The 13,167-nt window shown below is 38.2% G+C and overlaps 1 protein-coding gene across 1 annotated transcript; it reads left to right on the top strand.

Moving 5' to 3' along the window:
- Positions 1-612: 612 nt before the first annotated feature.
- On the top strand, positions 613-8,723 carry Ctxn2 (cortexin 2). The gene is made up of 2 exons (XM_070026614.1): positions 613-948; positions 8,315-8,723. Exon 2 carries the CDS (start codon positions 8,372-8,374, stop codon positions 8,615-8,617), a length of 246 nt encoding a protein of 81 aa, XP_069882715.1. The 5' UTR covers positions 613-948; positions 8,315-8,371; the 3' UTR covers positions 8,618-8,723.
- The last annotated feature ends 4,444 nt before the right edge of the window (positions 8,724-13,167 follow it).

Raw genomic sequence — 13,167 nt, 5'->3', positions numbered from 1 at the left:
TTATTTCAACATGGCTTGCTTGTAATCTATCTATTCAACACTTTACCAAATCTGCCCTCAGCTCAAGATTTTACCGAGCCTTCCTTGCTAGGATTTTGACGTCTTCTAACGGGTCTGTAGGAGCGAGGTCGCGCTGCGCCACATTTCAGCACTGCGGACAGCGCCCAAGCGCTGTATGGGTTGGGGATGCGGTTGGGTTGGTGTGGAAAAATCCCAAGGTGAAGGGAAAAAGAACTCCAAAGGATGCATTCGGTCTCCAGTTTTGAAACCATCACACCTTTCACTCCCATGTTGTTTTTTCCTTTGTCACCACGCAGAGCAAAGAAAAAAAAATGCTCCCCGCACAGCTGGGCACGCTGCAAACAAAGCAATGGTTCTCGCCCTAGAGAGGCAATGAAATTCTCACCGCCCTGGGAAGCGACAAACATTAAGCTTCAGGGTGTGATGTGAGTGGAAAGGAGCTGGGTCTGTCTTTTCTTTTGAGGAGAACTGAAGCAAAGACAGAGCCTGTTGCTGGTGCAGCCAATTCCCTTCCCCCTCTCCCTGCTCACCTCCTTTCTCTACCACACACACACACACACACACACACACACACACACACACACACACAGAGGGTCAGATGTGCTCACACCCACACTGGCGCACCAATATTTACACTGTCACAGAGCAGAAGTCCACGCACGCACAGCTCTTCCTGCAAATACACACATCCACTCACGCACTTGGGCAGACACCCACGTCCTCTCCCTCCCTGCCCCCCCTCTCCTATCCAGCCAGACATTTTACACACGCAGGCTAGGGAAGAGCTAACCACCGTCCTGTGGCTCCACGCAGGTCCTCAGCACACGCCTTTTACACTGTAACTGATCCCATCAGCGAACACAGACAAGCCTGCCAACACTCAAGTCTACTGGCTGGATTTCATCTCCATGGCAACAAGCATGGCAGGTGAGACGTGGCTGCCTGTGGAGTAACTTTCTGGCCCCCCTTCCTTCCTTCCTTCCTTCTTTCTTCCTTCCTTCCTTCCTTCCTTCTTCCTTTCTTCCTTCCTTCCTTCCATCAGAAGAAGAATTATGTCCTGATTCACTTGTATTTCTGAAGCCAGAGAGCAGGAGGTGGGGGAAGGGGGTGAAGTGGGATGTGGAGAGGCGTCAGGGCCACGGATTTCATATTCTAAACAGGGAAGATTTCCTAATACTTCTGGTGCTGTTGTCAAAACAGCACCCAAATTGCATTGTATGTATGCAAATGCGGTGGGAAGTTTCCAGCCTTCCTTCAGTTTCATTTGTAGAAAGAGAACTAGAGACAAACCATGTAGGATAACGATGATGGTCTAGGGTTTCTTTAGTGAGACATTTTGAAATTTTTCAGGTCAGGTTTTTCCAGTGCTTTGGACGGAACTGAGAGTCAGAGGAGCTCTCCAAAGAGTCTCTAGAAAGAGAAATTCTCAGATTGAAATCTGAAGGGGTTTGAGGGTGGATTCTTGAAGATCCCAAGGTTTTTTGGATCTCTAAGAAATTCTGATGAAGACATCTGGGTTTGTAATTTAAGGTTTTCATATGATTACAACACAAGCTCCATGCAGATGTGGCCTCAATAATCCTCTTTACTTTTAATGGGATTGATAACCTTTCTATGTGGTATGTGTATGTATAAAAGAGTTTTTTTTTTTAGTTTGGGTTTCTTGTATGTGTCATTTCATGAAGTTATATATGTCATATCATTACTATTGAGAATATCATATCCAATAACCAGTACTAAAACACTTTTGCCTAGAACATTATATTCTATTCTGATAGTATTTAACTGAGATTTGCTATTTGGAAAAGCGTTACTTGATAAACAAACAAAAGGGGGAAAACCTGTTGATTAAAATGAAGACAGGAAGTCTTTTCTTAGCTTTTGTGGGTACATTCTCTTTTTCATTGCCTACGGCAGTTATGTATTGTTGAATGGAAATTAAATAAGTATGTTTCTGCAAACTGAAAATTTTGATCTTCCTCATCAATAAACTTATTTCACAGAAGAAATAAGCATCACCTACAACATTCCTGTGTATGAAAGGCTTATCAGTATAAAAATACTATCTTTGCTTGATTATTTACAATGGTATGATTTGTATAAGTTGATCATAGATGGTCTTTGTTTCTTTTTTATTTTTTCAGTTACTGCTTGCTAACAACAAAGCAATTCCATGAGATTTGGGCCTTTTGATGTAAGCAGGTATACTCTTGGCCTGATGCTATGACTCAACAGGCCATACAAATCCCTGCCTGTGTTTGACATTTGCCATGAAAGAAATGATGCACTTTCAACCCAGTTCTTCATTTCCAAAGAAGCTAACTATTAATTACACTGAAAATGGCTCAAGGCAGTATTTTATCACTTCTAATAGTATTATAAAAATGCACTTAAATGCATCCAGATACTGAATCTGTGCATTTTTGATGTATTCTCATTTTTCTGTAGTATAACATATTTAAAACAAATTTGACCCATTGCTCAATTTTATATTCTATTCTACCTTTTTGCAAAATTCCTTTTCTCAACTACTTTTCTCAGTTAATAGTTTAGTTACTTTGTAATCTACATTTTTCTTATGTTTATTTCATTTTCTATTTCCCAGTAAACAGGATATTAAGATGATGTTTCCTTCCTGAGGTAGGCACCACAATATCTGTTATGCAGAACCTAATGATTTTGTGTTTTCTGAGCTCTCCCAGCAAAGGAAACTTGTCAAGCATTTTGGAAACCCTACTAATTATGATGAAATCAGTGTTGTAACTTATGACAATATTTTATATCACATAATCCCTATTAATAGAAAAACACAGAGCTGAACATACATGGAAATATATCTCCAAAACTTTGGTTTTGAGACTTGATATTAAATGAAACAAGTTTTTTATTTCACATCTTAAATAAAATGGAAAATGTAGGCAAAAGTCTAGGAGCAGGATATCAACCGTTACATATATGGCTTAATTACAAAGACTATTGGCTGAACATACTGTTAGATAATTGCTTGCGATCTTGTTTGTTTGTTTTAATTATGTAGGCCCAGCCTGCAGCAATGGTCAGACTTTCTGAACTTTTGAATATTGCCTTAATTATTCTCCTTGAGAACAATTTTCATCTTTACTGTAAAGTAGGATTGAATGGTAAATATTAAAGTCTGTTTTTTTTCTCTTAAGCTATTAATAAAATTGCTGTTCCTTGACCATTTGCTTTGGTTAAAAAAAAACTAATTTTAAATTTCTTTGAGCCCCAGGTGAATTTGCTTGGCTCTTCTATGGAAAACTGAATATAAGATCATGCCCTTCTTCTGAAAATGATTAAAAATCTAATGACTTAACCTGTACCTTCAACTCTGTGTAAATAAAACTTGTTTTTCTAAATCAAATTCCTTTTATCATCTGACTCGATTTTCTCATTTTCTATTATTTTCTTAAATCATTCCAGAACACTCAACTAAATTTTTTTTGTAATAGTGAACTAACTTTGAATGTAAGGCCTAGTCTTGCAGTGTTTAGTTTCCATCATCACTGCAGAATTTGAGTCTGTTATCGCCTCCTTCTAGAAACCCTAGCCTTCTTTACTGCAGGTAAATTTCCTACTACAGAATTATTAATAATTCTGAGCACTATGTATATGAGTCTACTAGAAGATTCTGTTTTCTTTTTACAGGAGGAACATGCATTAGGGTTATTGCAAATTTCTTCTATCTTTCTTTAATCCTATCTGGTAAGAGCAAGCAGAGCCTTCATGGAATTAAGGATCACTCTAGAATAAGTCCAGCCAGTTTTGTAGAATAAATCACCTTAAATATTTGTATGTATCTGTGTCTTCCTTGGTGTTCCTTTTCCTAGGCAAATTAGATCACTCTTCCTCATAAATTTCGATCTGAAAATACTTCTGTGCATTGGGCTATCTCTAACCTGAATAGCTTCTTCTATACAAACTTTATTTCACAATCATAACATAAAGTGTTTTCCCCACCTGGAATTTTGTGCTAGACAAAATGATCTTGTTAGCTTATTTTAAACTACAAATTCCTAACATCCAAAACTAAACTTTTCATTGACTCTCTAAATCTATACGTTTCTCTTATCTATATTATCTTTTTTAAAATTTTCTCTGGCTTAATGGAGTGCAGTCATCTTTAATACCTCTCTTTCCATGGCTCACTACATTACATCAGCTGTCAAATCTTATACCCTATATCATTATAAATACCTTTCAAACCCATAATGGCTCTCACATACTTACTACTATTTCTCTCCATGATGCTCACTATCTCTCCCTCAAATTAATGGCAACTTTAGTCTCATCATCAATCAATCTTTGGGCAAACAAAGGTCAAACTATTAACCTGGTAGTCAAGGTGTTTCATAATTTGGCTCACATGATTTTTAGAGTTCAAAGGAAGAGGAACTAGGTCTTTCCTAACAACTTTGTGCATTTTTTTTCTTACTTGAAAATATTTAAACCCAGTATTATTTTGGCATTAGTCTATACAGAGTACAGAGTCAAATTCTGTATTCAGTTGCAGTGACTTTGCCTAACTTAAGATTTCTCCTTTACCCCTACCTCTTAAAATTCTTGGTTGTTACCCTCAGCAAAAAAGGAGTATTGTGGGGCTAGGCATGGCTCAAATGGTAGAGCACCTTCCTAGCAAATGTAAAACACCAAGACCCACAAAAAAGAGAGAAAAGGAAAGAAGGAAAGAAAGAAGAAAGGAAAGACGGAGAATATTTCACAATAATATAAAACTGAATGAGTTTTATATTTCATTTACTTAAATGAATAAAGTGATTCTATATATGAACATTAATTGTTCATACCCTTACCTGGTTTTAAAAAATCTTTGAGCATATAAAATAAGTTAAAATTCCCAGAATAAGATGACTTACAACTTTCAGCTATATTTTGAAGACCTTTCAGAGATTACTTACCATGAGAGAGCTGCCAAAGTATGAGTACAGATAAACATTTCAACTTTCAAAAGGATTAAAGGAGAACTGTGAGAATATTATTGATAATGTGCCATTACTCTATATATCCACATTTAATAAGGTCCTAAATCCTTGATGAGTGGCTTAAGCCTGTAATTCTAGCTACTTAGGAGGTGGAGATCTGGGGATTGAGAGTTCTTTTTTGTTAGTTTGTATGATTTGTTGTTTGGTGGGTTTTACTAAGAAAAACATAATCTAGGGGATTCATTACTGGCCAAGAGTCAACTTCATAAACTCCACAAAAGACCCTATGCTTCTGTGTAAATTACTATATTTTTTAAATATCTAAATGATTTAGGAAATATTATAACTATATCTAATTAAGGCTATTTATACATGATGGCAAATTGACCTAATGGAAAAATAAACAGTGGAATGTACTAGTGAAAATGACTAAAACTACCCTAGTGTTTTAATTTTTGTGACATAAATTATTACAATCTGGAATCCTCAGAAACCAGGTTTGAGACAGAATTTAGTGTATCAGATGTTTACTAAAGAATGTCCCCAGACTGAACACCTATAGAAGAATGGGAAATTAAACAGGATTGAGTAGAAAGAAAGTGAGCTACAATGTGTATCCAATGACAGAATCAGCCAATCCTGTGTGAACTCTTCGGTGCTCTCCCGCTTCAGTTAAGATAACCATACTTCATATCATGACAATCAGTAATTGAGTATCATTTTCCCTGGAAAGGGCCATGACTTTGAATATGGTACTCCTCTGTATTTGAGACAAATTATGAAAGAAGATGGCAGCTAAAGAATTTGCTAGCAACTCTCCTAGATTCTGGATAACCAGTCTGTCATTGAAGGGTATTTATGGCTGCATACAATGTATCCATCATTAAGCAGGTTAATGCCTCCTATTACCCACATAGTCCTTGAAATATCAAATGTTAGGGCTGGGAAGGTGGCTCAGTAGTAGAGTACTTGCCTTGCATGCCTGAGGCCCTGGGTTCAATTCCTCAGCACCACATAAGCAAAAAGAAAAAAGCCAGAAGTGGCACTGTGGCTCAAGTGGTAGAGCGCTAGCCTTGAGCTGAAGAGCTGAGGGACAGAGCCCCAGGCCCAGAGTTCAAGCCCCATGACCAACAAAAAAAAGAAAAAAAAAAAATATATATATATATATATAAAATGTTATAGCCTAGCAAGGTTTAATATAGTGAAAAGCAATTCAAATTTGTCTAAATTATTATCAGTCACATACATGACAAATGTTTGGTCCTACATCTCCATATAGAAACCTTCTGTTTTTCAGTCTCTCCATCCAGTAAACAAGTGAACTGGATTGCTCATATATCTCCACAAAAGCTTAACAGCCTAGATGCTGTCCCTGAGCTCCCTTTGCTCAAGGCTAGTGCTCTACCACTGGGCCACAGAACCACTTCCAGCTTTTTCTGTGATTAATTGGAGACAAGAGTCTCACAGACTTTCCTGTCCCGGCTGGCATCAAACCGTAGTCCTCAGATCTCAGCCTCCTGAATAGCTAGGATTACAGGCTTGAGCCACTGGTACCCGGCCACAATTAACTTTTACTGATAAAAACAAGAACAGAATCAGAAAAAGTTCCGCTTAAGTCACAAGATCATTAGATATTCAGTCTTCTTCCTCATGACTTGCAGGATAGAAAATTCAAGAACTTAATCTTCAGAAAGATCATTACTTAAGTGATCCTAAAATTATTTAGGGTGTGCTAGAGTTCTGACGCTAAATAAATACACAAAGAAATGCAAAGAAATGATTTAATAGAATTAAATTCAACAACATACTCTAGATATATTGAATGTTTCTGCCACTTATGGTTTGAAGGCAAAGTTTCTTTATAATCCAAACTATTATAAAATACAGCACTTTTTGAATAATTATTATTTTGCTGAGTAATTGTTAAAGCTACAGCCTTATTCTGATTGTTCCTTTACTCACTACCACTCGTTTCTTCTGTCTTAATTGTTTCCTGAAATTTCAATAAGAAACCCTCAATGGTTAGTCATTTAAAATAAACTTTTTAAAAAATTATCACATAGAACAACAAATATGAAAAATATCAAGTCTAACATTATCAGTGCTATATGACAAGCTATTTGGTGTCAGTATTCTCAAGAAGAGTGACTATGCATTAGTAATCTGATTTACATAACTAATTTTTAATCTTTTTTTTTTTTTGTCAGTCGTGGGGCTTGAACTCTGGGCTTGGGTGCTGTCCCTCAGCTCTTCAGCTCAAGGGCGAGTGCTCTACCACTTGAGCCACAGCACCACTTCCGGTTTTCGCGTGGTTTATTGGAGATAAGAGTCTCACAGACTTCCCTGCCCAGGCTGGCTTTGAACCGCGACCCTCAGATATCAGCCTCCTGAGTAGCTAGGATTATAGGCGTGAGCCACCAGCGCCCGGCATTTTTAATTTTTAATTAACTAATTATCCTATTAAGACTTCATGTGTTTTTTAAACTAAATTTTTAAAAAATCTTATTTTGTTACAATTCAATGTAGACTTCCTACATATGTTAGTGGTAATTTTAGAAATTCAATACAGTAGGAATGTAGGGGTAGAAATTTGGCTGGGTGGAGGGCTTTGAAGATGAATTTTCAGAGAAGCCAGCATGTTTAACTTGGATTTTATATTTACTGAGAAGATTCTGAAAGGTAGGGAGGTAGCTAATGGCCCACAACTACTGCTTCTTGTCTGTTGCAAAATTGCTACATATTAAGGCAATTTTACAAACACAAATTTTGCTCTCTAGGAAAGTGGCAGTTAGTATATGGAATGGCAGTAGAGAAGAAAATGCAAGTATAGAAGCACAAAAGCTTAAAAGGATGAAAAATGAATGGATATTACATCTGTGTAAAAAAAAAATCAAAAAGTGTATCAGACAAAATGGCACTGTAGCTAGGCCATGAAGTGGACTTTAAACAGTCTAAATAGCTTATATGTGCTTATGGATGGTATTATTTACACGTGCAGAAAAAATAAATTAAAAATAGATGTCAATTCAGATCAAAGCAATAGTGACAACCATCTAACAATGAACCAAAAGCTTTTAGTTTTATCTCAATACCCACTTTCATACTTGATTTTACATGTAGAACCATAGATTTATGTGCCCTTAAAGGTAATTCTGTAATTGCTGTGGTAAAAGTATCATTTCCCATGTTAATTTGATTCCGATCCATAGCTGATGATGTTTTCAAATACTTTTCACAAGTTTAAAAGGATGTGAAAAATGCCAGGATTTCTTAAACAATTTTCTACCCAATATCATACAAGAGAAAGACTAAACTGAATCCACTTTTGTTCCTAGGCCAAGAGTTGGTTCCAGCAGGAATTCTGAAGAGCCACAATGATGTACCAGTGAATAATGAGTAGCATCTACTGTGGGAATTCTTCAGCTAAGATGAGCGTCAACGAAGTCTCAGCTTTCTCTTTGACTCTGGAGCAAAAAACTGGCTTTGCCTTCGTTGGGATTTTGTGTATCTTCTTGGGACTTCTTATTATCAGATGCTTCAAAATTCTGCTAGACCCCTATAGTAGCATGCCTTCTTCTACATGGGAAGATGAAGTGGAAGAGTTTGATAAGGGAACATTTGAATATGCACTTGCGTGAGCTTTCCAGATTCCTGTTTTTGTGATTATGACCTTGAGACAGGTGGCAGATGCATTTGGAATCACCCCGATTGTGCAGGAGAGAGAAGTGCATTTCATTCACTGAATTCAATAAACACCTGTGATTGATTTATCCACCATGTTGTGTAAATGATAAGCGCGTGTTGGGGTTTCTCCTTTTCCTTCATCCTACCTCATTCTCCTCATTGAGGTCCTTACTGAATAGAGCCACCCAAAGTGCCTATGTTCTTACCTTGACCATCTGCCTTGGAGGACTGCATTCTTTCATATGCTAATAGACTACATAAAGGCATCCCTCTTCCTCTCCTCCTCAGTGCCCAAGTACCCTCTCCATATTCCAGACGGAGGCTCTTAATTTAGCTGTTGTAGGGGGGGAAGGGCTGTCCTAGTCTGTTAAAGTCCCAGACTGTGAGAAACACTAAGCCAAGAAATTGACCCTTTACTAAAAACAGAGAGGCCATAAAGGGAGACCTTAAAACCTATTTCACACGGACTCCGGCCCTATCTCATACCCTGTCCTATTAGAATGGCGCCTGGGGTGCATCCTTGTGATTGATTGCCTCCTGCTTCAAGAGAGTAGATGCCTCGGGGCGCACATTGTGTGTCCTCCTGTAGCTATCTTTGTAACCTCAATCTCCTGTAGCTGTCTTTGTAACAACCCCCAGCTTCAAGGATGCTGGGGCATATGACATGATGTTTCTGGAATGTACAAGCCCCTCCCCCCACCATGAGTAAGAATATCCGCCTGCGTTGTGTGGGGACCCCAAAATTCGCGTGCCAATTCAAACCAGAATAATAGGTTCGATCAGTTACTATGAGACGGACTGTAACCCCATTGGCCACTGACATAAAGATGCAATCTGTGTGTGTGTGTGTGTGTGTGTGTTACAATCCCATTGGCCACCTGCGTGCTGTGTCCCTGGCCCCATCAGCTATCCATTTCCCCAATCAAGTCCTCTTTTTACATGAGGCTGTCTCTGAGTGGTGGACTCTTTTCCCCCAACACTGAAATGAATCAAGTCTTAAACATAAGGGACCTTTAGTCCAAATAAATACAGAATGTGATTTCTTAAATAACAGCCATAGTTTATAAAAGGTTCATAATGAAAAAAAAATTCAAAAGCCAACACCTTCAAACCCTATAATTACGCACAGGTCCTAGAGCTTCTCAAAACTCACAAAGCTTTTCTAGTTCTTGTAGAATCTCTTGTAAGAAAACCCTATCTAATTTGGAGTCCAAACTAGATCTGCCTCCTATCAACACTCCCTTCACCACCACCTCATAAGTAACCTTTTAAACCGAGTAGCCAGAATGACCCAGCAGAAGGAACTCTCTACCAGAACAAGAAGTCCAGTCTACCACCACTAGAGCTGTGCAATCTTCACCCAGTTGTCTAATCTCTGTGGGAGTTAACCAGAGGATTAAAAAAAAAAAAAACCCTTTCAAGTCTACTATTCTAGAAATGCTACAAATGTACTTTGAGACCTAAAGATGAGGATTTGAGATACCATGAGAAACTTTCTAGGTCCAGGACCCTAAACTCGGCAATTTCAGTTTTAATGTAGACTTATCCAAGAGCTAAAATTTACCTTAGGGAAAACTATTTTGCATATATGCAAATGAAGATAAGAACTCCAACCTGAATATCCGGCAAGAATATTGCAAAGAACTAATAGATATAATGTACATGAAGGCACTTTGAAAAATAACATGTAGTATTTAAATGTATCTTCATTAGTAGTAGCAATAGAAGTTTTCTGATCTTAAGAAACCATGTAAGATATTCCGCATATCCGGTCTCCATTTTCTTCCATTGAAAAATGAAAAAGTAGAATTACATAATTCTAAAAGTCCAACTAAGTTGAGCTAAATGGGAAAATAGAGGAGATAAATAAATATACAAGCATGTATGTCACTTGGGACTATAGACAATAAAGCATGATAAGAAGAAATCAGAGTGACATCTAACTGAAGCTGTACTAAATTAGGTGCCTTCTGTTTATTTGGTATTCATATCATCCTTTATATTTGGGACTATTTCCATTTTATTTTTATTTAAATTTTTTTCTTTTTTTCTTTTTTTAAGATTTTTTTATTTATTTTTTTGTTTGTTTTTTTTGGGTCCAGTCCTGGAGCCTGAACTCTGGGCCTGGGTGCTGTCCCTCAGCTCTTCAGCTCACGGCTAGCACTCTACCACTTGAGCCACAGCACCACTTCTGGCTTTTTTCTTTTTGTTTATGTGGTGCTGAGTAATCGAAGCCAGGGCCTCAGGCATGCAAGGCAAGTGCTCTACCACTGAGCCAACTTCCCAGCCCATTTCTTTCTTTTTTTGTGCCATACAGGGGCTTGAATTTGGGGTCTAAGTGCTGTCCCTGAGCTTTTCTACTCAAGTGTAGGGCTCTACTGCTGTCAGCCACAGCTTCACTTCTGGCTTTTTGTGGTTAATTGTAGATTAAGAGTCTCACACTTTTCCTGCCTGGGCTGCCTTTCAACCTTGAATCCTCAGATCTCAGCCTCCTAAGTAGCTAGGATTACAGGTATGAACCACTAGGGTGGGGCATTTTTTTTAATCTAAATTTCCCCCAGAAGAAACCAAAACCTAGAGTTGTGCATAATGGTACATGCCTGTGGACCAGGCAATAGTAGAGATAGGAAGACTACTGTTTGAGGTCTCCCTGAGCAAAAGCAAGATATCCTATTTGAAAGGAAAAAAAAAAAAATGCTTAAAGCAAGCCGGGCGCTGGTGGCTCACGCCTGTAATCCTAGCTACTCAGGAGGCTGAGATCTGAGGATCGCGGTTCAAAGCCAGCCCGGGCAGGAGAGACCGTGAGACTCCTATCTCCAATAAACCACCAGAAAACCGGAAGTGGCGCTGTAGCTCAAGTGGTAGAGCGCTCGCCTTGAGCTGAAGAGCTGAAGGACAGCGCCCAGGCCCAGAGTTCAAGCCCCACGACCGACAAAAAAAAAAAAAAAATGCTTAAAGCAAAAGAACTGAGGTTCAAATAGAACATCTGCCTAGCAAGCATGAAGTTCAAGTCCTAGTATAAACAAACAAATAACTGACGTCAGATGAAGGTCACAAAGCTAAGGAGTAATGTGTTAGGAACTGAACTTGGGCAGTCTGACATCTACTGTAGTCTCTAATGCCAACTTGGATATTCTACATCTTATTAACGTGGTTACTGCTCTAGTCTGTGGCACTGCCAGTGCGATTCCCTGATGTTTCACATCTCCTAGTGCATTTAGAATACAGATGTGTTTTAAAGCCATCTATGCCAGACTATTACACTTCTTCTTCTTCCGTGTGATCTGTGTTTCCCAAGTGGTCTCAAAGATATAATATGTTTAAGTTCTAGACATCCCACCTGTCAAGACATTCCACTTCAGTGACTAAAATTTAACATGGCCATACCTTTTTTCAAAAAGAAGAAAGCCACCAAAAAAAAAAAAAAAGAAAAAAATAAGATATTTCTGAATGTTTAACTCCCACAAACTTTTCAAATAACTTCTCAGCAATGCCCTTCATAGTCCTGCTAAAGACAAAGGCTATGAAGCAAGAGTTTTCATCTATGATTTTTATGCAAATTATGGCCTACTCTGTGCCTTTGATTTTTTTGTATGTGTATTATGCGTTTTCAGAACTAGAAATACATATAAATTCAAAAGCCTGATTGTAATATGGATAGAACATGAAAATGTCGTGAAATGCTAGTTGGAATAAACAGCCATATTATATACCCAGAGCAACTCCAACTGTTCCTTTGTAAAAGCCTTGTCTGAGAGAGCAGGAGGAAAGATGAAGGTGCATACCTTCACATAGGTATGCTTCTGTGAGCTTACTCACAACCTCTGGAAAGCCTAAATCAGGTTCACCTTTCAAGGTTAGCATTATGGATGGTGTAATTTCATCCATATCCCCCAAACTATCTCCCATCTGCTCCAGAAGGTCTGAATCCCCTTAATAAAGAACAAAGACTTTCATTTCACAGTTAAGAGATAAAAGTCTCAGAATGAAAATGTCTGCTTGATGTAAGACCAGGACTAAAACTAATTCACACTACATCGTAGTCAGGCAGGCAGACAGCAAGGAAAAAGAAATTGACTGGTATTGCATGCACTCAGTGCTCACAGCCTTTGGGAAAGGAAAATGGTTAAAGAATAAACTTGCTCCTGAGAGCAAGTAGGGTTGTATGATGTTATTGAATAGCTTCTATCCTGGTCCAGTGAATACAACTATTTCAGGTCTTAGTTCCATTTTAGCTGCTCCCAGTCTCATTCTAAATAACTCTCTTTTTAGCCGAATCTAAAATTCCTTTGCTTGAAGGACTTCTGCACTGGAGTCAGAATCTTTTGTGGAACAAACAAGCACCTTTTACTAGTGGCCTTTAAGAAAAGATTAGGTAGGATACAGGTACATCTTTGTAATTTTGTCTTTCTTTCTGATAGAACCTCAAGACATTCATCTGACTGTGTACTGTAACATTCACCAAGAGTGTCTGAATGGTTTTACCAGGTATCCCCAGGTCCCA

Source organism: Dipodomys merriami, unplaced genomic scaffold (assembly GCF_024711535.1).
Source record: "Dipodomys merriami isolate MVZ:Mamm:240054 unplaced genomic scaffold, mDipMer1.0.p SCAF_185, whole genome shotgun sequence".
Lineage (NCBI taxonomy): Eukaryota > Metazoa > Chordata > Mammalia > Rodentia > Heteromyidae > Dipodomys > Dipodomys merriami.
The sequence above is the reverse complement of the archived record's forward strand: the minus strand, read 5'-3'. Positions and strand labels throughout refer to the sequence as shown.

Excerpts from the sequence above, each read along its gene's own strand:
- Ctxn2 (XM_070026614.1), top strand. The coding sequence starts at position 8,372 with ATGAGTAGCATCTACTGTGGGAATTCTTCAGCTAAGATGAGCGTCAAC.